The sequence below is a fragment of the Ornithodoros turicata genome, chromosome 3, assembly GCF_037126465.1.
Source record: "Ornithodoros turicata isolate Travis chromosome 3, ASM3712646v1, whole genome shotgun sequence".
Classification (NCBI taxonomy): domain Eukaryota; kingdom Metazoa; phylum Arthropoda; class Arachnida; order Ixodida; family Argasidae; genus Ornithodoros; species Ornithodoros turicata.
Window position 1 is genome coordinate 25553647 of NC_088203.1, and position 26555 is coordinate 25580201.

The window sequence follows — 26555 nt, forward strand, 5'->3', positions numbered from 1 at the left end:
GGGACAGACACAAACACGAAGTCTCAACACAGCTGAAAATTTTACTTCATAAACAAGAATTATATACAAACAGAAGGGAAGGGAACACCAGTTAAGAACAAAATAAGAGGTCATTTCGGGGGAACGAGCAGTCTGTTCAAGGCCGGACTCAGGATTACGGATGGTTTGCTGACACAGTTCCCACAAGAAGTTATGAAAAGGGTCTCTCTCAAAAGCCTTCTGTGAGGGTCCACTTCGGATGCCTTTACAATTGTTTCATCCCATGGAGGGAAGCAATCTGAGCATTCTTCCAAATGTTTTGCAATTTCAGAGTTTGAAGCTTTATTTTTTACTTTTAATGAATGCTCTCTCAATTTGAGACTTCGTGTTTGTGTCTGTCCCTTCGTGTTCCCTAGTCTCGGGGTTTTTACATTATGCATCACGAAGAGGCCTCTTGCAATAACGTTGTGGATAAGTCAGTCGCCACCAAAGACGACTAACTAACGGAATGCCACTACCCGCTACTCCAGAAAAGGTAAGTTTGAAACCTTTGAAGGGTAACTTGATACTGCTAAAAATAAAGGTGATGCAAATACTTTTCCTTGCACGGCTTGGAGTAGCGACACTGAGTTCCACAGGTGAGCAAGGAAGCCATTTTGTTTCTGCTCCACACCAGCACCATCCCCAGTTGAGGAGCAGAGACGGCTAACATAACGACGCTTGCCGTGGAGTTCGTGGGTTAGGGAAGCGTGTGTGATTGTTGTGCATCTCTATCTATGAACTGTCCACGAAAGCATTGGGAGGAGGTCAAGGGCGAGCTTGCAATAGAAGCAACATTTTGGAACACGCCTGATAGATGACATCGTGAGCGCCGTCAGGTGATGCTAGTGTGGTGTGGAAACAAAATGCCCTCTCCTTGCTTTCCTGCCCTTCCATGGAACTCAGTGTCTAGTTGAGACACTTGCTGAATCATGCTGATACAGACCGCAGGCAACCTTGAGAACAAAACCGCATACGTCCCTTTAAACGCAATTACATAAAATATACCGTCCTTCGTGCCATGAGGTTTAACTGAAAAGTAATGCACAGCCGACACACAGCTCGCAAACGAAAAGAGGTATTCAGACCAGGGTGTCGAACCGCAAAGAATACGGGTTCGGTTCGGGTTCGGGTTCGCGTTGTTTTGATTTCGTTCCGGTTCAGTTCCGGTTCGGCCACGCCAAAAACCGAACCGGTTCGCAAACCGGTTCGCAGCCCCGAACCGGTTCGCGAACCGGTTCAACGCTTCCGTTTTATATGTTCCATAAAACTACTTTTATCAGGAAATGCGTGACTAATAGCTTACTGCTGTTGTCTGCATTGACGTCTCTAGAGGTGAGGTAGCCCTTTAGTGAGAGAAATGAGAAATGGATGAACACTTATTGCAACTAGAGTTCACGCTGTTGAAGCGGTGTAGTCCTGCTACTTTCTGTTCCCAAAATATCTTTTTTCACACGCACAGTGCCAGCAAGATACACTTAAAGGAAGCCTAATAAGATGGACAGCGTAACATAGACGACAGTACTTGTCGGCACACTGCCTTCGTAGCGTGAATCGATCTGAAACCGTACTGAAGCATGTCGAAAATAAGCCTGCAAGCCTTACTCTGTCCGAGCTCACAGCAGTGTACTTGTTAATCCACAACACAACGGCAATGTGTCACGACGACACAACTGCGCTACCAATAAGCAGAACCACATTTACTTTTCAAAGCACGACCAATCAAACAGGCACCGTTCTGCGTACGCTCCTTCTCCACTTCTCATGTTTCTGACTTGTTTAATTTGTGCTGCTCACGTGTAAAGGGAAATCTTGGGCGCTTATTTGGTCACATATTTGTCCTGTAGAGCTATATAACTGGCCTACTCCATTCGTGTTTTATTCGTCCGCGTGGCACCTGGTCTCTGAAGAGTAGACGCCGCACCGCGTGCGTGGGGCGCTAGCCGCGGCGCTCACAAGGACAACTGCGCTTCAACATGTTAAAAAGACGTTGAAAGTATACTTACTATACGTCGTCGTCTGACTGCTAGGTGAACATTTCTGAAATTTATGATATAGGCGCGTGATGATGATACCAATGTGTCTTCGCTCGGGGATAGAGAGGAACTCTTATGCTGACTTCTTTTATGTCCGAACCGTTTTGTTGCGAACCGGTTACCGCTATTATTTTTTACGGTTCTGCTCCGGTTCGGGTTCAACAGTGTCATGAAAATTTCGGTTCGGGTTCGGTTCCGGCAAAAATAACGGTTCGGGTACGGTTTTTGGTTCGGGTTCGGGTTCGGTTCGACACCCTGATTCAAACGAATCTCTCTCTTCTGTTTGCAACAGTTGATCCGTGCCCATGTCATTCAACCATTTCGTTGCCCATTTCGTTGCCCATTTCGTCTGTAGATGCTGTAATATTTGTTGTCCATCAAGCGGCCAGCATGCAGCATAACTAGGGTCTTGTTCTTCTGGGGTTAAATCCGGCAAGACCCATTTTTTACACCCACAAAAACTAAATTGGCAAAGTGCCAATACAGCCACTGATATGGGCACTGGAGAATGATAAGCACTGCACCTTAATTGCAGCGTGTTCCGCAGCGTGTTCATATCGAATGTAAGAACCCCCATTTTTACCCCCAACCCCATTTTACCCTCTTTTTTTTATGTTGTTACAGTAGCAGACATTGATTATTCTGACTCGTTCCGTAGTTCGGACTCTCACGGAGATTTGTGATTCTTCCCCATAGGATTACAGTGAAACTTCACTTGAACGTACTTCAAGGGATATCAAGAAACAGTTCACTTAAAGGAGTACAGAGGGCCATCCAAAAAAATTTCAGATTAAGACATCTGATGAAAGTGTGTGTGTCATTATACCGAATAGCGCGAAAGGTTTTAATGTGTGCAATTTGTTTCCCAGAAAAAAACTCACATAAACATAGCTCCGCGCCTTCACCCTTAACTCGCCACTCCAGCTATAACGAGGATGAGGAGGTATGATGGCACGTCACCGATGACGGCATAAGGAGACTCGTTCTGGTTTGCCGATCAGTGGGGGTCAGCACATTGTTCCTTTGCCGCCGTAAACCTGTTTTGCCAGTTTTCCCGGAGAATTGGGGATACAAGGAGCGCCCGAAGCATTACCGAGCAAGGAGAAAGGCTTTATCAGAACCCCGAACAGCCGAGTAGCAGACGACAGCGGAGTAGCAGACAACATTTTTCTAGGCCAATCAGCGAGCGCTCTCCTTATAGCGTCAGCGCGAGGTTCCAGGCAAATCACAGGCTGGTACTGCTCTTCACCACCGTTGCGCACGGTCGCTTTTTGCGGCATATTTTAAATTCAGTTTCTGCAATAATTATGACTCTGTGGTGTAAATTACTTCGCATGGTGCATCTTACTGGCAAACTTCACAGTTTTATAAGAAGAAAACTGGGTGTTAAAAATGACTTCTGTGCTACTTTAAGTGAAAGTTCACTAAAGTTCACTGAAATCAGTACAGGGCAGCTTGCTGTCACGAATTAAAATAAAGCTGTGGTGCCTAAATGATATTTAAAGATATTTATTTTGCATTATTCACAAGTGCATTGAGATATCTGGTACTTAGCAGAAACCTTCACTTTTGCAAATCAAACCGTGGTGTTGTTTCACAATGTCCGCTTCGCACTTTCCGTGGTCCGAACCTCATAAAACTTTGTCTCTCGTCTAATGATGGTATCGTTTATGTAATGCACATATTTTGCTGAGAAAAACAAAATGCCACAAAGCACACACGTCAAAAAAACGATGAAAGAACGGGAACATTCGTTCTGGCCTGTCACTTGCCATTCTGCTGCATGTCACTGCATTCTGGCTGCAGCTATGGCTACGACCCAAATTTGGCGTTCTAATCAAGTTGTAGTCGAAAGCCAACATGGCGGTGGCCATGATGAATCAAGAAGCATGCAGTGGGGCCATAGAAAAGATACGTAGAACTGAAATTTGCACCGCATTGGGATTCGTTGAACTGGAAATTATTTACATTGGCTACAATAAAGTTTCGGTGGGGGATTCTAGCAAAGTTCGTTCATCCGAATAGTTCGTTCAAGTGACGTTCGTCCAAGTGGTGTTTTACTGTAATACATTTTTACTGGCATATTTCCTGTCAAACCAAAGTCCGAAGGCATGATTTTCCAGACCACGTACAACGCTTGCGGACAAGAAGCACCAACAAGACTATTTTTGGCATTACGGCGGAAACTTCGAAACCGCCGTTTTGGATTGTGTGCTTGGATTGAATTGGTGATTAGAATCATAGGCGAGACTGCTCTAAAACTTCCGAACCGTACCGCTACGTGACGCCATAGCTTTTGGCGCCAGCACTTTTGGGAATTGGGACGGCAGTCGAGTTTCAATTTGGGCACGCTCTCCCTGTGTCAAATTTGTGATGCTCGTGCAAATGCAAATGCATATCATCACACGCAGGTGCCACGTGAGAGGCAGGGCACTATTACAGACTTCTTTGGTGCAGTTGAGGTGAAATAAGGTTTAATTTAGTGATCGGCAGGTTTTTCAGACCCCTGTATTATTCAAACTTTTTTCCAGTCACTGCAAGTCTGGAAAATTGGTTGGCTACTGTAACCCTACTCATATGTAGAGCCTGAAGTTTTCGGAAAATATTCTATTCTTAATTTGAGGGGTAAAAATCCGGGAAATCAACATTGTGCTCTAAATTCATGCACATTCGGGTGGAAAAGCTTCCAGTATGCTAAACTCGGGAGAGAAATCTGGCTCTATTACTCAAACGAACTACAGTGAAACCCGCATGTAATGATATTGGCGGTAATCACAGATTCCATCGTTATATGGGGTACATCGTTAAACGAGGGTTGACCTAAATAGTGCGTCACCACAAAATCGATCGCCACCCCGCGTGTTGGAAAAGAAAGAAACAGATGCCAAAAAACACGAAGCTGTGTGACATCGCACTGGCTTGGGAAAACAGCGACGAGAACTCGTGGAGGGAACCAGGGAACATTACACGTCACCATTCCGCAAGTCGGCTTCACCTAAGGCAGGCCTGTGTGCTTTAGGAGAAGCTCACTTTAGAACACTGTCGTGCGCTGGACCTTCTGAATCATCTGTGAATTTGAGCAGCACTGGCCAAATACGGAGACATAAAAGCGTTACCACCGACCTCTTTCACTGACAGTATTGGAAAATGAACAGTTGCTGTCTACTTTCTTGCCTCAATTCTTACTTTGGTTTAATTCTTTCTATACAAACATCGGATGATACGAATTTTTTCCGCTACCCCGTGAGATTCGTATCATTGCCGCGAGGTTATGCGCACGGGACAGCATCCAACATCGTCATACGAGTACTCAGAAACGCGGTCTCCATCGCTGTACGCGATTCGTTTCCCCGTAGAAACAATTTATATTTTCACGGTAAAATCACAAAACCATCGTTTTACAAGGGATATCATTATACGAGATATCATTATCAGCGGGTTTTACAGTGTACTATTTGGTACAAATGGTGATGTAATTGTCATTTGCTGACAAACAAGATAGTGTGCATTCCTACAGACGTTTCGGCGAGGGCAATTCGCCGGGTAAAAATCTAGTTTCACCCTAAAGAGGCAACCTCCAATCCAGGGTGCAAATTTGGAGAAGAAACAGGTTAAACCCTGAAACTCCAGGCTCTACTCATATTACTCCATGGTACTCATGTTATTAGTACTATATGTTGTTCGATATTATGCACCTTTAAGACGTAATCAAACTACACCATACCCAGGTCCTTCGGTACCATGTCGCGGATGCGGTCGAGGCTCATGTTTTTCTCTTCGATGTTGCGCAGTACAGAGTAGCCAATATCGGGGAACTGCTTGAGCGGGCTTTCAAAGCTCCACATCTGTCGCTCCACGACCTTGCAGAGAGTCAGCAGTCGACCAGCCATGATTGCTCCGCCAGACCGCAGCACCATGTCAAATAGTGCACGAAGAATTCGGGTCGCGTTCTGCAACGTAACATTGGAGTACACCCTGTTTATAAGGGCCAGTCAGTGCTAGTGAGAGCTGATTCTGAATTACCGCATTTGCTCGCATAAATAACACACTTTTTTTTGGTCCTGCTAGGAACCTGTCGAGGTAGAACTTTGCAAAAAATTGCATTAAACGTTACCTGGATGATGTAGGCCTGATCAGACACTAGAGAGAACGTGTCCACGACCCCACGTGAAATGTAGTTCTGCAGGAGAATGTTCACTTTGCCATGAGAGTTCTCGCTTCCTCCTGGCACGGAGAGTTTGCAGCTTATCTCCAGGATGGTGTCCAATTCCTCCAGTTCGTCCTCTCTGACCTGGAAAGGGTGGGGGCAAAGAAATTGTGTCCTTGAGCTGTTGTGCTTGCTGCAATACGTCCAGGTATGGCTGTGCCAGACATTGCACAGTCAACTTTTGTTAACTTGTCCGTTTTCCTTTTTTTTGCTTAAAGGAGTACAGAGGCCCATCCAAAATATTTTCAGTTTAAGACACCTGATGAAAGTGTTCGCACCAATTTACCAAACAGCACAAAAGGCCTTGATGCCCGCAGTTTTTTTTTTCCCAGAAAAAAAACGTACACAAACACAAGCGCGCTCGTTGAGTCACGACTTGACCCCGGGGTGTAACGAGGATGAGAAGGACGACCGTAGCGTCATACCACACCTGCCAACCTGACAAACTCAAAACTTGGGAGATTGTCCGAGGGGGAGGGGGGAAGGGGGGGTACACGCTGCGCATTACACTCGAAAGAGCATTGCCGCAGCAGTATTGCGATTTCTCTACGTCGTATGTAGCCACTATCCAGTGTAGCTGCGGCACACCATCGTTGCTTCTGTCAACCGCAATTGCGAAGACGCGTCGTCTCAGGCTCTCCAGCATTGCATTTTATGCTGCCGCAACCGTTTCACCTATGATGCCAGTGGTGTTTGTCAGTCCGTACCTGTAGCGCTTCGCTACGTCACATTTTAGGAACGTGTTCCGGAATAGCAGTCACACGTGGTCGCTTACTCTCCGCAGCTGGTCGTACTCAACCAGAGAACCCATGCAGGTATTTCTTCTGTGTGGTGAGCGCCTCGGAGGAGACAAAACTATACGATACAGATTTGATTGTAGGACAATAGGGCATCTTCTCGAGAAACACAGACACAATGAAACCCACGATCTGCCGCGACCTGCTGCCCCGGATTAAGTGTATGTACAACAGCCTCCAACACGTGTTACGGGCTGTTGAATTCTTCAGGAATATATGTTTGCGCAGATTTTAAAGGAAAATCAAAGGGAAAAAGTCCAAGGCCCCAATTTTCCGGGAGATTGGAGGGCCCGTTCGTACAATCGGGAGATTGGACGAAATTTGGGAGTCTCCTGGATAATGCGGAAGAGTTGGCAGGTATGTCATACAGTCTTCGCGGTCAGTCAAGGTCAGCGCCTGTCTCTTTCTTTGTGTGTGTGAGGGCTTTCTCCTTTTGTAGTCTGTAAACCTGTTCGCTAGGGGGATATTAGGAATTGAAAGGGTGACCATGCGCATGGAGGATTTGATTGTCCTCACGCCCGAGTTTCCCTGTGTGCTATGCTCCTTCACAGCCCTGAATAGCTGACTAGCAGACAATACTCTGAACCAATCAGTGAGCGCGGATAGCATCAGCGCAAGGTCACGGGCTGGAACTGCTCGCCACCACCATTGCATGAAGTCACTTTCCAAGAAATCCAATTCAATCCAATTGTGCACAAATGCACCAGAGAGTACATTCCGTATAGGGCCAGACTTTTTAAAGAGCAATTGGTTTAACCCAATTCCTCCTGAATCAGTTCAGGACCCATTCTGGCTAAACCCATTTATACACATGTTTGATGTAAATATTACATATTTGAGTGCAACAATAAACTATGTGAAGCACATTTGATGTTACACTGTATGGTGCTTGTCATCATAAATTGCAATGTACTTAAGGTTGACTAAAATGTGCACTTTAATTGCAGGTGACTTGCCGGACAGAAAAAAAAAAAGAATTACCAGATGACACCTGAACATATCACTAGCGCCTGATTTCACCCCGAATTATGTATTTAAACTAGAGGTGTGCGCATACTGAAATTTTCAAATATGAATCGAATACAAATACAGTCTAAACCCGTTATTATGACAACTCGTTAATCCGACTGTGACCGAAATTTTGAGTACGGACCAAAAAGAACACGTGTATTCTGCCCTCGTTATTATGACCGTCGACTGTTGACCTCGTCGACCATGAACAAAGTTTCGAGAACGAACGGCGGAAAACCCCGGTGTTCTGTCCTAATTGTGACCACCGACTGTTGACCCTGCGGCTTTTGTGATCCACCAAGAATCCACCAAGATCCACCCGTCTTCAGAATGCGTTAGTGAGTCATAGTCTTGCACCGAAAGCAGTGCTTAAAAGGCCAGGACGTTTCCTCCCTTGACCATTGCGTTCGTGCCGAACCGAAAAAACGCATTCGAGACGCAGGTTTTGGCTGTGCATGCAATGGGACAGTGAACAACGGTGTTCAGCTCAACGTCAACAAAATTTCGACATTTAACCATAATTTCACCGAACTGTAGGCCTCATACAAATGTTCAGAGTTTGTTAGCTATCCACTAAAGCCGCGATTGTGCTGACTATGTATGAAACGTACCGCGGTCTCGGGTTTCGCTGGGGCGGACTTCAAAATGGCGGCTGCACACAACAGCGTACTAGTTTCGGTTTCGGTTACCGAACGTACAGCGACGCATTTGTAAATGAGCGTACCTAGGAAGTCGCTTTGCAGGTGTTCTACTATGCATGTTTGTCGCCGCAACGTACAAATTCCAGTGCGCAGCCCGCAACAGCTTTGTAACAAGTTGCTATGATATTCGAAAAAAATCGGATATTCGGACTTTTACGAATACTCAAAAACTTCGAATATCAAATTTTCGAATACGAATCGAATATCGCAAATATTCGATTCATATTCGAAATTTCGAATACCTGATGCTATTCGAATGCTATTCACGACATATTTGCAGTATCCACATTTTTGAATATTTTTCGCATAATACTGAAGCAAGGTATCGCTGTCCTGTCACCACTCGAGAAGTCGGCTTCGCCTCATTACAATACCGAGTTAGGTGAAGCCCTCCCCACGTTACTGCCATAGTGTCTTTGGTGCGCGGTCCGTTCTGCAATTCGGCTTCACCTCATTGCACTGGAGCGTTAGGTGAAGCCCACTCTACATTTTCTACAATATTCTGTCAAATAAATAAAGTCTACAAATTTTGTGAGCTAATGGTCAACACTGTTGGCACTGGCATTGCAGGTTCCAGTAAATGTACTCCCAACTTCAAGTAACAGAACAAAATACACGGTGTTTCACCTAAGGTGATAAAAAATTCAAACTGGCGACGTACTCGCTGGAGGATTGTAGGACTTTCGGCAATTACCTTCTGGAAACTTTTGCCACCATTAAGGAAGTCGTTTGAAAATTTTTAATTGAGGAAAATGTATTTTTGTCAATTGAACTTTGAAAATTGCCAAGCCAACCGAACTTTTTTCTTTAAAAGAAATATGAAGTCCCCCACGGATAACCGCAGACCCAACAAAAACTATGCATAGCATTGCAACAGAAGTAGTCGAAAAAAAATTAGTAAAAATTACTCTTTAGCCCCGCCTGCTAGATTTTCTAAAAGAAGCGCGCTCAAAATGCGTGTCTAGAGGAGGAAGTGTCACCGCCTTTTGCCTTCTTTGTGATAAGACAGCTGTTTTGTTTTCTTCGTGATAAGAAGGTTGTCACCAGCATCAAGGTAAAAGCGGGGGAAAGAAAGGTAAAACAAGAGGCAGGAGCACTTCCTCCTCTCCCCGCGTCTCTCGTACACTCTTCTCTGCGGCAATCGAGCAGGCGGGCCTAGAGCGGAAATTTTACTAATTGTTTTCGACTATTTCTGTTGCGATACTGTGAATAGTTTTTGTTGGGGCTGTGGTTATCCGTGGAGGGCCATAGCTGGGCGTCCTCGCTCATGAAGACGCCTCACCTCACGACGATGAGGTGATGGTGAGTGAGGCCACACCACACAGAATGTTCCTTATGAGGAGAGTCGCGAGGCATTGTCCCTCATGAGGCCCACCGTGAGGGCCCTCATGTGGCCAGTCGTCATGAGGCCATCAATACATGAGGGTGCAACGTATTCCGTGAGGAACCTCACGGATGAGGCTATGAGGCCCTTGGTGAGGAACCTCACGGATGAGGCCGTGAAGCCTTTCGTGAGGAACCTCACGGATGAGGCCGTGAAGCCTTTCGTGAGGAACCTCACGGATGAGGCCGTGAGGCCTTTCGTGAGGGACCTCACGGATGAGGCCGTGAGGCCTTTCGTGAGGGACCTCACGGATGAGGCCGTGAGGCCTTTCGTGAGGGACCTCACGGATGAGGCCGTGAGGCCTTTCGTGAGGGACCTCACGGATGAGGCCGTGAGGCCTTTCGTGAGGGACCTCACGAATGAGGCCGTGAGGCCTTTCGTGAGGAACCTCACAGATGAGGCCGTGAGGCCTTTCACGTTCACGGCGGTTCGGGCTCCTCTTTGCTGATGCCAAACACTAACATTAAACCTCGCAGTTACAGTAACAACTGTTATCAAATTTATCCAAGCACAGCACGAAACCCTATAAACGGTTTAATGCCGCACAGTATCATTAGTACCAACTACCGACACAGTAGTTCAACACTGACGTGTCATGTGAACATGATGGAAAGTTCTTTTGAGGCTCATGTCAGGCCCGTCAGGCCATTAGGGTATTTACGAGGCGAGGGCTCGTGAGGATGAGGGGTTGTGAAGCCATGAGGGTCCTCATGAGAAGAAGGTACGTGGGGCCATGAGGGCCCTCATGAGGTGAGGGCACGTGAGGATGAGAACTCGTTAGGCCATGTGGGTCCTCATTAGGCGAAAGTACGTGAGGCGCCGTGAGGACATGAGAGCCCTCATGAGGTGAGGACACGTGAGGATGAGGACCCTCGTGAGGATGAGGGGTTTTGAGGCCATGAGGGTCCTGATGAGAAGAAGGTATGTGAGGCCATGAGGGCCCTCATGAGGTGAGGGCACGTGAGGATGAGGACTCGTTAGGCCATGTGGGTCCTCATTAGGCGAAAGTACGTGAGGCACCGTGAGGACATGAGGGCCCTCATGAGGTGAGGACACGTGAGGATGAGGACCCTCATGAGGCCATAAGGGTTGTGAATAGCCTCATAAGGTGAAGGCATGTGAGGATGAGGATGGTGAGGACTCTCAGGATCCTGATGCCCTGAGGTGAGGTTTGTGAGGGCAAGATTCAAAATGGAATGTGAGGATGAGGGCGACTGAGTTTTAGTTACTGGTGAACAAAATTTGGTGAGGGTGAGTGAGGTCAATAAAGCCTGTGCTTCATGAGGTGAGGATGAGTGAGGCCGCAGGAAAATGCCCACCTATGTGGAAGACTTCATATTTCCGTAAAAAAGTGAGGTTCACTTGGCAATTTTCAAAATTTAATTGAAAAAATAAATTTCTGACAATTAAAAATTGTCCAAAGCCTTCCTTAATGTTGGCAAAAGTTTCCAGAAGGTAATTGCCAGAAGTCACACAATCCTCCAGCAAGTACGTCGCCAGTTAGAATTTCTTATCGCGTTAGGTGAAACACCCTGTATGTGCAGTTTCTAAAACAAGGTGCAGGACATTCACATTGTAAACTTAGAAATGAGGAGATGCACACAAAGCAGGACACATGGAATATGTTGACTAGCTCTCAATGCAGTTAATCCCACTAATGCAGTTGACGATACATAACACAGAGACCCTTCTCTCACGGTACGTTATGCTGGGTGAAAAAGCTCACGTGCTTGGAGCAGAAAATCTGCACATCACAAAATATTTCACATTGAGGTATTCCAAACTATTCAAATTGGGCCTTTTCTGCTTATTCAAACTTGATTCGCCATTTGAAGAAATCATTCAGATTCAGATTGAGAGCTTTCTTAACTCACTTGAAGTTGGTCAAACTCCTGTGCTTTTGAAACAGCAGCCAGGATGTCACCTTCGGTGAGGGCCTTTCGTTCAATGAGTTCGTTGAAGTGCTCCACTGTTGCATGCTTAATGTAGAAGTGACTAGCAGTACGACCAAGGTTAGTAGAGTCTAGTCGTTCTGATCGTTGGTCGAAACGGATCATCTTTGCCTTGTCCAGTGTTTTGGCAGCACATACTATGAGGTCGTGTCGGCATTTCATCAGCAGTGGGTCTTCCTATAGGGCAAAAGGAATTACAGGGGCGTCAGCTCAAGCACTGTTCTCACAGTTTTATGCTCTTTCAACAGTATCCTTATTCGCAATGTCAACTTGGTAGGAATATACAGTAAAACCCCATTAAGCTAGCTGTACCTGGCAGGGACGCGGAAAAACTAAGTTTTAAGCGGTACTATGGCATATCTGGAAATACAAGATAAGCACCTACCTCAATGGCAAGGAAGAAGAACAGAAATCAATGGCATTTTTTTAAAGAAAAGACATAACGACATATTAATTAACAGAATTACAGAACTCTGTTAGCTTTGCTTGTCAGCAGGCGAGAATCGCGCCCATGAGCTAGCCCTGCTTTCTTTGCTCCTCGCTTGCTGGCTTGAATCAAGTGCAGCTTCTCCTTCACGGTCAAAACTCTGTGCTTTACCGGTTGGGCGGTGCTTAGGAGGATCACAGAGAACAGAGGAGGTGAAGGGCGTTCCACAGCTCTGATAGCTTTCCGCTTTGTATCCCCTTTTCTTGTGGCGGGGGGGGGGCATGATCCCATTGGCTGGGTTGCGGGAGGCCAGGCAGGCAACATGCTGTATCCCACACTCTGTGGTCATGAGTCACACCCCCGGTTGGCCCCATGGAATTCCGCTTCTTAATCCATGCCGTTGTTATTTGTTATCTTGAGAGTGTTGAGCTGTCGAGCGAGGTCGTCAAAAGGCCGGCCGTGTGGCGTTCGCAGTGTACGGAACTACAACAGCTACGGATTAAACGATAAGTATGGGAAAAACGACTGCGGTTTAAGCGGACGTAAAATACATCAGGCTTAATGGCAACTCATTCAGGGACTTGGCTCAACTATTGTTAAACCGAAACTACGGCTTAAGCCGGTATGTTTCAACGAGGTTTTACTGTACCTGATTTACTGGATACGTCGGAGAAGATGTGATCAATGATAGGCTCAAAGCTCAAAAATAACCCTACTAAAAAGTAACCAGCTTAAGACTACGGCACCATGGTTAAAGATTGCACCTCACGATAGTGTCTGAATGTCGGCACAGTTCCTTCTGCAGTCAGTCCAAAACGCATACTAACCCCTAACCCCCCCTGTCCCCCACTCCTTCCTGCTGTCCTCTCTCCATCTGTCCACGTCTGAACGCCGCTCATAGCCACAGTTCGTGGCGCTAACTTGAAACTAAAAAAAAAGAACAGTTTTCCTCTCTCCCCTATTGCTTGTGGAGTAACCTCATTGGCCCTTTTGCCAAATAAGGGTGTAGGATTTCAAGGTGAAGGGCAGTCGTTTCTTCCCTGGACCCCAGGTGGCCTACGAATACCCCGTTATCGCTGCCTTGTGAGCAAACAGGCACTTGTTACCCTCCCCTCTCCCTCCCACACTTTATCCTCTTTACCCACTCCCATGTGCAGGGACAAACTTCAGAGTCACTGCCATAGCATATATGGGGGCTGTACTGAAAGCAATACAGAAGTGAGCATGACTCTAAAATTTAATAACATGACACAGGTAATTAAGACTGGACATTGATAGAGTGACTAATCAACAGCATTTTGTCCCTGGTACAACAACTTCATGGAACTAAATAAATAAAAAGGGTTCTGATTGTTGGGCAGAGCTGCAAGCTACTATAACTAAGTATCGATAGCACGACACATATGTAACCAGACGGAGCACCTCATTTGAGAATGCTTACCACTAGCGTCGTATACTTGATCCCGTAGACATGTGGGTTACGACGCATTCGCACATAGAGGTATGTGTAGCTGAGCCACTCCACAGCTTCACTCACTGAAGACACAGTGCCCAGAGATATCTGCAAACATCCAAAGGTGCATTTCTTTTATTTCACAAAGTGTATTACTCACTTGCTCATTATGAGCACCATGAGCACCAGATCGGGATATACCACACAGGCACAGCGTAACAGGCACATATAATATAGTTAAGGCCCTCGGTTTCCCTTGATTCCGTGAAATTTCGCGGAATCTGGAATTAATCGCGGAATACTTCGTTTTGTACACAATTTCACTGAATCCCTTATTTTTAGGGGTGTGCGGATATTTGAGTTCTCAAATTCTAATCGAATATCAATCACTCGAAGTATCTGATTCGCGAATCGAATACTCAATATTCGGGTTTCCGGATATTCGACTATTCGCCAAATTACGAACGACACCTCCCGAAAGTTGGCTTCACCTGACGCTTCCCTGCATGAGGAGAAGCCTGCTTTACGAAACTGTCCATGCTGCAGGACAAACACACGCAGATTGACGTTTAGCTTAAGATAACGTTAGCCCAAGCTCATTGTGTACACTTCGCCTGAGGAGGGGGCAACATCCCTCCCATGTGCAGTTTCGCAGTGGCAGTGCGGGATTTTGATTTGAAGTCTGGGAGGTTGCCTTCCGAAAGTTAACTACGCATTAAATAATGCCTACAGCCCAGGAACAAAAAAAGTAGGGGTGTGCGAATATTCGAATTCTCGAATTCGAATCGAATATCAAACGCTCGAACTATTCGATTCGCGAATCGAATATCCAATATTCGATTTTTCGAATATTCGACTATTCCACGAATATGAACGGCACAACCCGAAAGTGGGCTTCACCTGATGCTTCGGTGCATGACGTGAAGCCTGCTTTACGAAATTGCCCTTGCTGCAGGACCAACACAGGCTGGACGGAGTTTAGTTTTTTAAGATAACGTTATCCAAAGTTAGTTTTGTAGACATCGGATTCGCACACCCCTAAAAAAAGGGTGCCCGAAAAATGTAACTTCCTCTTGGCATGCATTGTAAAGTCCTTCTTATAAACTCTGTAAATGCTGAAAGATCTTTCAGCAGTTATAAATTGATTGCAGACAACAGACCGCATCAGAGGAGAACACAAGATATCATGTAAGTAATGCTGAGCCACAACAGTGCTTTGAATCTGTAATTTTATAACATATTTTTTGCTCCCACATTATCCAAGAAAATAAAGTGTTTCCCATTTCAAGCAGCCGTTGACTGCTCGCGGCGGAAACTTGCTGAATTTACAAGTCGGTGCCATGGAATTTTGAATTTGCCGCAGCAGAAAGCCGAGGGCCTTAAATATAGCAGTGCAGCCTCAGGTGCACGAGTATGCCAACGCGGTGCATGAGTAGAGTAACGCAAGGCGAGAAAAGGCGAAGGTCAAAGTGCCGAAACGGCCAACTTATATGTAGAGCGTGCCGCTGCTGCTTTGTGCGCACAACATGCTGCATTTGGAGCACTTTGGCACAAAATTACAGATTTTTATCAGGGTGGCGCAAACGCTTGGTGCAAAATGGCGCCTTTGGCACAGGAGTGGCATCACTGTGAGCACTATCATACAACGTCATGAGTAGAGCGTGCTCAACTCTGGTGCGAAGCGTGCCCCCGACTGTCAGCTCTATGGCTGCCAGAGCACGCTGGTGTGCACTGCAGCTGCAGCCAACGTCGTTGCGCACGCAAGGTCATCCCACATGCATGACACTAAAGACAACTACTGTACAAGGCTACAATCAAAAGCAGCGACTGCGTGATGGCCACAACGAAGTGGTGTCTATGGCGATGCGGCTAGCCACCTTTCACCAAGCTCTTAATCTTGTTCTCTGAACTTTGGACATGACTGTAACGTGCAGGTGATTTTTAAGCCCACTTTTTGAGTCAGAAAGGTGCTCGTTAGAATCCTGCAAATACGGTATATTCATTCTAGACCATGTCATTATAAAAAGGTTCTATAATGAGCAGAGTTCGAGGTAACTCGTTACTGTAACTAATTTCCTTTCTTTTGCTAATCTGTAACTTAACTCGGTACTTTTTTCGGTGTGGTAACTTACGGAGGAACTAGTTTCTTTTTCCGGTAATTAACCTAACCAAAGTAACTTTCAAGCTAAGTTCGAAGTTACTTTTAATTCACTTTTCACTTGTGTCCACATATTTTCTTGCTTTCTCTCTGGTTCTTTCATGGCATTTTATGTCGTAAAACGTGATATTCAATCACGGGTAAGATGTAAAGCATTCGAATTGTTGGACATACACGAAAACGATGTAAGCGTGTTGCACTCCTCCGCAGGCAACTCAAGGTCTAACTCAACTGCTCAAGCGCGCATTTTATGCCCCAAGTAACTTGGAAGTAACTTGTTCTTTTTTTAAGTAACTCCCGTAACTGCGAGTTACATTTCAGGCTGAAGAACTTCGTTATTAACTTACTTACGTTTTTCACACGGTAACTTAACTTGTGACGAGTTCTTTTTGACGGGTAACTTCGCGATCTATGATAATGAGCGTGACTACTCCATTGCATCGGCAATTTGGTGCATGCTGTAGTTCACGCATAAATTTATGGTTGAATCTAAATAATAAACACACACTGACCTCAGCATTCAAGTTGTCTACAAGGTTCTCATGGAAGCTGCTCTCAATAGGGAACTGACATGTGAGCAGTGACAGGTACTTGTTCAGTTTGGCATGCGTAGTAATGATAGTTCCGTGCCCTTCTTTGTCAAACTGGGGCCGGCCAGCACGACCGAAGATCTGCATCACATCTAGGATCCCCAAATCCACAAAGCTGCCATGCTTGGAGTCGTATATGTCGGTTCCCTAAAACACAAGGTGAACGTTATCGCATGTCACAAAACACAATACTCATAATACTAAAATATTAGAGGTGTGCGAATATTCGAAATTTCGAATACGAATCGAATACTTGCGATATTCGATTTGTATTCGTATTCGAAAATTTGATATTAGAAGTTTTCGAATATCATAGCAGCTTATTACGAAGCTGTTGCGGGCTGTGCACTGGAATTTGTATGTTGTGGCGACGGACATGCATAAACAGCTGCAAAGCGACACGTGGAGCTTCCGAGGTACGCTCATTTGCGAATGCGTCGCTATACGTTCGGTAACCGAAACCGAAACTACAGTGAAACCCGCGTATAACGATATTGACAGTAATCGCGAATTCCATCGTTATACGGGGTACATCGTTAAACGAGGGCTGACCTAAATAGCGCGTCGAAAAGTCGCGCGCCACCCCGCGTGTAGCAAAAGAAAAAGAAACAGATGCTTAGAAAAACGCGAAGCTGTGTGACATCGCACTGGCTTGGGAAAACAGCGATCAGAACTCGTGGAGGGAACCAGAGAACATTGCAGGACAAGTTCTGGCAACACTACACGTCACCATTCCGCAAGTCGGCTTCAACTAACGCCTGCGTGCTTTAGGAGAAGCTCGCTTTAGAACACCGTCGCGCGACTCGCGGGTGGAAAGCACGTGCTAGGCCTTTTGAATCATCTTGTGAATTTGAGCAGCATTGGCCAAATACGGAGACACAAAAGCGTTACCACCTACCCTTTCACTGACAGTATTGGAAAATGAACAGTCGCTGTCTATTTTCTTGCCTCAATTCTTATTTTGGTTTAGTTCTTTTTTATGTGAATTTCGGATGATGCGAATTCTTTCCGCTACCCCGTGAGATTCGTAGCATCGAGATTCTACTGTATCTTATCGCGGTGAAAATCGCCGCGAGGTTACGCGCACGGGACAGCGTCCAACATCGTTATACGAGTACTCGGAACGGCGGTCTCCATCGCTATACGCGGGTCGTTTCCCCGTAGAAACAATGTATATTTAGTAGTACGCAGTTGTGTGCAGCCGCCATTTTAAAGTCTGCCCCAGCGAAACCCGAGACCGCGGTACGTTTCATACATCGTCAGCACAGTCGCGGCTTTAGTGGATGGCTGAAGAACTCTGAACGTTCGTATGAGGCCTACAGTTCGGTGAAATTACGGTTAAATATCGAAATTTTGTTGACGTTGAGCTGAACGCCGCTGTTCACCGTCCCATAGCATGCACAGCCAAAACCTGCGTCTCGCCAAAACCTGCGTCCATACAACATCGTCGAGGATCACAGTTTTACTGCGCCATAATGCATGAGGCCATTCCAAACCATGCGTTACCGACAGTAACGATGGTCTCACGTGTGACGTCACGCGTGAGAGCAGTGAAACCGTGCAGTTTCTCGCCTTCACGACAAATGCGGAAGGAATTGTCAATGCAAGAAGAGACCACTTGCCACCTTCATTTTCCTTCTGAGATGCTCATCACTAAGCCATCCCACATTCTGAACATGTCATTGCTCTTTACTTCCATTCTGTCTGTTTTACCAGCACTTTACAATGCCAACACAGGTGTTCACTGTTCATGAAAGATTTTTGAAATGAAAGTTTCTTTTTACGGTTTTCAGCTTGCCTCATGAGAACTGCACACTGTTTCATTGTAAAAATAATTTTACCGTACATGTGCATATAAGCGCGTATGCCTTATGCTAAGCCTATACAGTGAACCCTCGTTAATATGACCCCCGATAATCTGACATACGCGCTTTACGACCATATTCTTGGGGAACAATGCTGTGAAACCCCTGCAAATCCCCCCGTTAATATGACAATTCCGCATTATGACCAAAATTTTCGGGAACGACCATGGTCATAATAATGAGAGTTCACTGTACATTAATACATATTCCTCATTAGCACTTGGGACATTTTTCTAAGGATCAGCAGAACACAACTGTGGCGATGCTTGTTTTCGGGGCTTAATTAACTTCATTGACTCTTAGAAGCCGTTATCCTATGACGTGATATTCGGTATTCGATTCGATTCAATATTCTAAGGACAATTTTGTAGATACTATTCATATTCGATTCGTATTCGAAAATTTCAATATTCGCACACCTCTATAAAATTTACAAGATCAGGGCCTTGTGTTCTGGGGTTAAATCAGGTAAAACTAGGTGTGTGTGCGAATCCAAATATTTTAAGTCGAATCGAATACCGAATCGAATGGGGGAAAAAAGTCCCAATACCGAATCGAATATCGAATATTCGTGCAAAATTTACAATATGCGACTTTCACACTAAAAGTTTCCATTTTGTGGCCCATGGCTTTAGTGTAACTTTTCTGGCATTAACTGCCACAAGAGAGACACGCAATTCTTCTGTTTAAAGCACCTACTCTTTAATTTTACATCAGAGTGCTTCCTGCTTTTCAGGTGAGCCTACACTTACTGGAGTACTGGAGTGGTTACCTTCATTTCAAAATTTTATGTCAGGAAGTAGCATGTTATACGGATGAGGCTGTAATTGTTTCAGACAACCACAGGCCATTTGTGAAACAAACGAATTGGCATGCTGCCTCAGCTTTGCCATGAACACCCTTTAGTTTCTGTGCTCTCACCCGAGGAAGTTGCACTGCTGAAATTTTAGACATAAAGGACATCTTTAAAACAACCTTCTTGTTTGTGGGCTGTAGTCGTTACTCAAGAGTTTTAACTTTTTAAAGGCAACCTCACAAACATCAAATTAAAGTCCCCGTCGGCACCGCTAAACTGTATGTGGGAGGGGCGCCATCCCTTCCACAGACGATGTCTACAAAACTAAGTTCGGATAACGTTATCTTAAAGGGAGGCTCCGCACCAAAAACGTGTTGAGGTAACATTGCGACATCAATCTGTACCGTATGATATTTCAGTGGATACAATTTCTCATCCCCAAGTGGCCCAGATGATTAGAAAATGAATATTTTCCTTTGAGTGATTAGGCGCTTCTCCACGAAAAAGCAGTCCAGCAACACTGTGCTTCACCTCATCGGTATTCCTCGTGTACGGCTTTCTGTAGGTTTTGCTTTTACTGCTGGCGAATATTTTAGAATGAAATCGAGGAAGCAGACAACTGGTCATCCATGCGACACGAAAAAGTTACAAAGCGCGTGCCCGAAAAACAGCCGATGGCCCACACGAGACTACCGGTGACGTCACGCATGGTACAGGAGGTAGTAGAGGGAACCTTCAGAAGTTTCGGTTTCGTTTTGAGCTTCCCAGCTCTTTTGGCAACTAACGTGTCCCCGATTGCCAAACCAACTGTATTTCTCATTTCGGAAGAAAGTATCGAACTTATTTATACAGCCATTATAATAGTTTCGAATTGTCCCGGAGTCTCCCTTTAAACTAAACACCCTCCGGCCTGTGTTGGTCATGCAGCAAGGTCAATTTCTTAAAGCAGGCTTCACCTCATGCACGGAAGCATCAGGTGAAGCCCACTTTCGGGTTGTGTCGTTCATATTCACAGAATAGTCGAATATTCGAAAAATCGAATATTGGATATTCGATTCGCGAATCGAATAGTTCGAGCATTTGATATTCGATTCGAATTCGAGAACTCGAATATTCGCACACCCCTAGGTAAAACCCATTTTCACTCCCTGATCTGCATCGTCACTTGAGCATCGTCACACTGAACTGCACTGTCATTCAACCACAGGTAAAACTCAAGTAAAAAAACTACCATACCTTCTCAAATCTAAGATGACCAAAACAAAACGCAAAACAAACAAAATGCAACGCTCTATAAAGTATTACAGGAAACAGCTGCAGGGTTTACCTTAATGACGACAGCATGTGCTGGCAGGTTGACTCCCCATGCTAGTGTCGAGGTGCAAACAAGCACGTTGATGAGCCCGTCACTGAAGAGCTTCTCCACAAGATTTCGGTCAGAACGCAACATTCCAGCATGGTGGACAGAGAATCCATAAGGGAAGAGATCTTTTATGGCTGCATTGCGGGACCTCATCATCTGATTTAACGAAAGGCAAATGTGGCATGGTCAGCTGGTGCTTTGTCAAAGGAGCACTGAAATGACATCTAGCACTGCTGGAAACCCTGCTCAATTAATCGAGACACCATGGAAAGTAGTTTTGCTGGACGGTTGTCTTATCACCGCACAATTCAATTTACAAACAGAATGCCCTGAACAATCAGCTCTGTGCAGAGCAGCACACCATTACAGGCACTGCCCGGCCTGCTGTCAGTACAGATCAGGCAGTACACTGCCGAATACAGTGCACAGAACTCTCGTAATAACTAGGGACCAAGATGGCAAAGAGGGCCACCTCAACAACTGAGCCACCACATCAGGTACGGTACACCCCCTAACGTGTTACGAAGAGTACCTCTTGCCAGCCTCGCACACCATTCACTCATATCTAGGGCCAGAAGTTTTCGGGTTTAACCCCATTTCTCCCCGTTTGTACCCCCTAAATGCAATTATCAGACTTCAGGTTAAACCTGATATTTGTGCCCCGACGATGTCGGTAAAACCCGAGAAACCGGCCAAACGATGTCGGTAAAACCCGAGAAGCCGGCCAAACGTAGAACATAGAGGAGGGCGCAAGCTAACCAGCCAGTCTCAATCCGTGTCGAGCCGAGCGACGAGTCAATCCAATCCAACATCTGATTTGCGCATGCGCACCAAGCGGCAAGCTTTCTGCGTTCTCCCCGGTTACGGATGCGTCATGCGTTAGTGTCGGACGCTTTTGGTCACACTTATCACACGAACTTCGTTCAGTTTTGCAACGTGCAACTTTGTGTGACGCTTATTCTTGGGATCAAAGCCTGCTGTCCTGATGGGCTGACCAAAGAAGACTGCCCACGACTGGGCGAGGGAGTACTCAGATCTTGAGGTTAAGAAGAAGAAGGCGCGCCTGGACGCTTTTCAGGACTCCAGTGAAACACCTGCGGAATTCACGTTGGTCTGCAAGTACTGCTGCCTGGAGATTTCGCCAGATCCAGCAAAAAAGCCTTATGATCGCATCAGAGAGCACGTGGCGTCGGCACGGCATGGCAAATTGAAAGCGGACTTCAAGAAGGCCGAGCAGGCGAGAACGAAACGATAAACCATCTTCGACATTACCGTAAGACAGTGGAGCTAGGAAAAAAGAAGCAGAAGGTGCGATACACGATTTTGTGCGCGCTGTCTGCTTTGCAGGAATAAGTCTGGAGCATGCAGACGGTGAACTTGGGCGCTTCTTCAAAAGGTATTGCCCGGCCACGAGGACAATGCCATGTACGAAACAGCTGAGAGAAAAGCTCCTCCGACAGGTGTTTGAGGCCGCCAAACTGAAGTTTTTAAAGAAGATAGCCACTGCAAAGATAAGCGTCATTGTAGACGAGTCCCCAGACGTCATCGGCACTCCTACCGTCAACACTCTCTACATATTAATAGTGTAGGAATCCTGCCACTGTACAGATATAAAATAAAGCTTTTGGACTGGAGAATGCATCCTGCTGTCAGTCACCTGAATTTGCATGAATTTGGCCATCTAATATATAGCACCCCGAATTGAGAAAAAAGTATTTCCCAAAACATTTTCGTCCTAATATCAGACCCGATTTCTCCCTGCACCACAATGCACTAGCACAGTGCAAAGAATTTCACCCGATATTTGCAGGAATTTAGGGTGTAAACGTATTTCCCCGATTTTTACTCCCCGAATCTGAAAAAGAGTAAAACCCGAAAACTTCTGGCCCTACTCATATCGCGGCAGAAAGCCTTAAACGGTACAGTACCCGTTCCTTACAGAACAGGAAGCAATCCACACAGACCCAAGTGCAAAAAAACATCACTTGGATTCAATTGGATGTTACGGATGACGACCTGCCACATCCTAAAGCACTAAAGTAATGGAAGAACATTTAACTGCTCTTACAAGACAAGTCTGATGCAATAATGCAATTTTTTTTTTTGTTTTTTTTTTCAATACCTGTTTCTCAGCTGCAGTGTACTGCACACTAGGTGAGACCCTGAACTTTTCGAGCTTGCCCTGCTGCTGAGCCAACTCTCGTAAAGATCTGGCTGTCTTTACGGTCGAGTTCCTTGAGTGGACAAACACCATCGCCTGAAGACAGGAAAACAGATTGATAATGACCAGCAGTAATATGGCAGTGTAGATATTGTAGTTAGGGCTGTGCAAGTACTCGAAATTTTGCGTTCGAGTCGAGTCGATCTCATACTCGACTCAAACTCGAGCCGACAAATGATGACTCGCCAACTTTCGAGACTCAATATCGTTTCGAGCTCACGTTAGATCCACATTAAAATCCACCCGTACAAGATATAGCCTGTCACAACGATTCTGTCATTTGGAAACACGCATTCGGCGCAGCCGTGATCGCTGTCATAATTCCGCCATGTTGTTTTCACTATTAGCTTCGGCTAACCTCGACTTGGCTACAGACTGAGTAGTGACTATAAATGGCAAACCAGCTTCAACTGGCTACTGCTGGCTATGGAGGTGTTGCACACGTCTATCCCACATCAGACATGGGAGGAGCGCATTTCAATTGACATTTTTGTTCAGGATACAGGCGTATATTCATGAGGTTTCTGCTGTTCGCACCAATTTTTTTGTGTCCCAAAATTAATTTGGGACATACATGGATAGCTTTGTTTATGAAACTTACATCATTCGATAGAGCATCCACTTGGCTGCATTTTCATATATAGCAACAAATTTTGAGGTGATACTGTCAGCTACAAAAAATATATTTGTCAAAGCAACCCCAATTTTTGCAGCGGTAAGGAAAGAGTTAAACCGCGCCTTGTAGACAGACTAGTTCTCCTACCTAATAACTTGTAAATCTCTCTATGCTTCTTTTGGTTGCAACGTTCATTTAGCAATGTTGTTCTTAGGTGGCGCATTGTTTCCATAAAGCTTTTATAATTTTATAGCTCTCTTCCTGCTTCTACATATTACCTATCATTTAATGTAACGCCAAGTACCTTATGTACTCACATAATTTGCACCCCCCCACTCTTTCACTAAAAAAGTTGTGAAAATAAAAATTTGTATAATGTGCAATGTCATCGCGTTTTCCTGCGACTGGTATTTATTTATCGAAGACTGCGACGTTATTTCTGACCGAAGCAGCGATGATGGGTCATAAAGTCAGCGTAATAAAGTACAGTCGAATCTCGATGATACAATCATGGATGATAGGAATTTCAGGATGATACAAATTCTTTTCCGGCCCCAACCAGAATGAAGATTCTTCCCATGCACGTTCGGATGGTACAAACGCATTATCTTGCCTTTACGGATGATTCAAACGAGCAGAGGATGTGACAGAGGTTGTTCCCCCGTGACCAGACACACGTGAAGGGAACATGTCAGGAAACCTTCTGACAACATGACGCGTCAGCATTCCGCAAGACGGCTTCGCCTAACGCATGTACGCTTTAGGATAAGCTCGCTTTGGAAAAGCGTGAAAAGCACGTGCTGGGCCTTTTGAATCATCTCACAAATTTCGGCAGCACTGGCCAAATATGAAGAGAGAAAATCGTTACGACCGACCTCTTTCACTAACAGTTATGGAAAATGAACAATCGCTGTCTATTTGCTTGCCTCAATTTTTACTTTGGTTTAATTCTTTCGATACGAATTTCAGATTATACTAATTTTTTCCACTACCCCGTGAGATTCATATCACTGCCGCGAGGTTACGCACATGAGACAGCGTCCAACATTGTTATACAAGTACTCAGGACCGCGGTCTCCATCGCTGTACGCGGGTCATTTCCCCATTAGAAACAATTTATATTTTGACGGTTAAATCACAAACCATCGTTTTACAAGGGATATCGTTATACGAGATGTCATTTTATTTTAGTGTAATTCTTTCGATATGAATGTTTTCTGCTGCCCCGTGAGATTCGTATCATCGAGATTCTACTGTATTATTCACCTGAAGGCCCATCCTTTAACAGATTTTACACACGTTTTTCAAGTCGTCTTGTTAATGCCTCACGTAATTTGCGCACCCCCAACCTTTGTGTCATTTTTTGGTAAAAAAAGTGCAAAAATTGTGCGACTAAGTACGGTACTCAAACTCAACTGGATACTCCAAACAGTGATCTGTTATTACTCGAGCTCGACTCAAGCTCGAAAGTTTTGCTACTCGCACAGCCCTAATTGTAGCTCTAGAAGACCAAAGAACAAGCGCACAACAAAACTCTACTGCACAGTTGTTTGAAATATCGTCTTCATGTTAAGCACATCTACATCTTGAGAACTGACATCTACTCTTCACCAAAACCTGCCCTACTTGCTTGACTTTCTGACTACGTTTTCTTTAATGTCAGTGTGCCATATTTCTAATTCAGAACAGACTTCCATAAAAGACTCACTTCCTTGGCAGTCCCGCATTGCTTGCAATGTGCATAGATCCAAGATAGTTTATTTTAAATTATGTCACGTTTACTCGCATCATTAGCGTGCTTGTTTAATTAGCACACACACCACTCGGGCATCCAAATGTTGATACTTTTTCCCTTGGAACACCTGTGTGTTTCACGTAGATCCTTGGGCTCTAGATTTAAACCTGGTAAACACGGTTTTACCCCAACTTGCATCATCGTCAGGGATGCTTCACTAATTACACTTACTAATTAATCTGAATGAAAACTAAGTTTTGCCAAAGTACAAATTGAGTCACCAGTATGTGTGATAGTGAATGCTGCTCAACATTCATGCTAATCTGAAATGCGAAAAGTGCCCTTTTTACTGTCCATCCAAAGGTCTGGTTTCTCACCTGTTGTTGCCCAATTTTACAACTCCTGAAGCAAATCCTGATTTTAGCACTAGCTCCTATAATCTGACGGACAACACATCTGCTAAGGTAAACAATACTACTGGGCCCTTCATGCTTTAATCTACTAGTACATGTTTTGATATGCTGAATGGCTTATTCGTAACACTAATAGAAAAACTTCAGATATGCATTTAAAAAAAAAAAGTACTAATAGTATGTGTACGAACTGTGCCTAAGGTAAAAACAGAACCCTGCCTGATAACCTCTCTGCACAACTGCAAAGACTTTGTCAAAGCAAACTTCATCCATGTCGGTCATCTGCTGGAGCGGAGATGGAGCTTTTACTCCGATGAAAGTCTGTCCCAGTGGAACGGGGCGAAAACGGTTGTCGAAGTAGAACAGGCCGGCCCTGGGGTTCACTCGTAGAAAGTGGGCTACGTCCTCGTAGTTGGGAAGAGTTGCAGAAAGTCCCACTATACGAATCATTCTCTGTGATGACTCCACCTGCAAGGAGTGGCAAAGTACAGTAGAACCTCGTCATGGTAACTCTGCTTGTAGTAAAACTCCGCTTATAGTAAACAAGAACTCCGGTCCCGATAGAATATATACGTATGCATGCACCTGATATAATAAAACTCCTGATGTAGTAAAATTTCGTCCTGGTCCCAGAGAGTTTACTACAAAGGGGTTCTACTGTAATGGATTAAAGGGATTGCAACACTCCAGTTACAATACACCGGTTCTTAACTTGTACTAATTGAAGGGACTTGTTTTCAAGTAACCACACTTTCAAGAAACCCACATTCTAACCAAACATATACAACGCATAGGCACCTACATATAAACAT

The 26555-nt window shown here is 45.1% G+C and overlaps 1 protein-coding gene across 1 annotated transcript in view; it reads right to left on the minus strand.

Moving 5' to 3' along the window:
* Positions 1-26555, minus strand: part of LOC135388313 (activating signal cointegrator 1 complex subunit 3-like) — a 79908-nt gene that overhangs the window by 31557 nt on the left and 21796 nt on the right. Inside the window, exons 12-19 of the mRNA XM_064617781.1 lie at positions 25963-26211; positions 22881-23015; positions 20723-20914; positions 16657-16881; positions 13975-14094; positions 12029-12283; positions 6169-6345; positions 5779-6004 (exon numbers count right to left, since the gene is read on the minus strand). Of these exons, the coding sequence (XP_064473851.1) occupies positions 5779-6004; positions 6169-6345; positions 12029-12283; positions 13975-14094; positions 16657-16881; positions 20723-20914; positions 22881-23015; positions 25963-26211 (1579 nt within the window). The remainder of the gene's footprint in view (positions 1-5778; positions 6005-6168; positions 6346-12028; positions 12284-13974; positions 14095-16656; positions 16882-20722; positions 20915-22880; positions 23016-25962; positions 26212-26555) is intronic.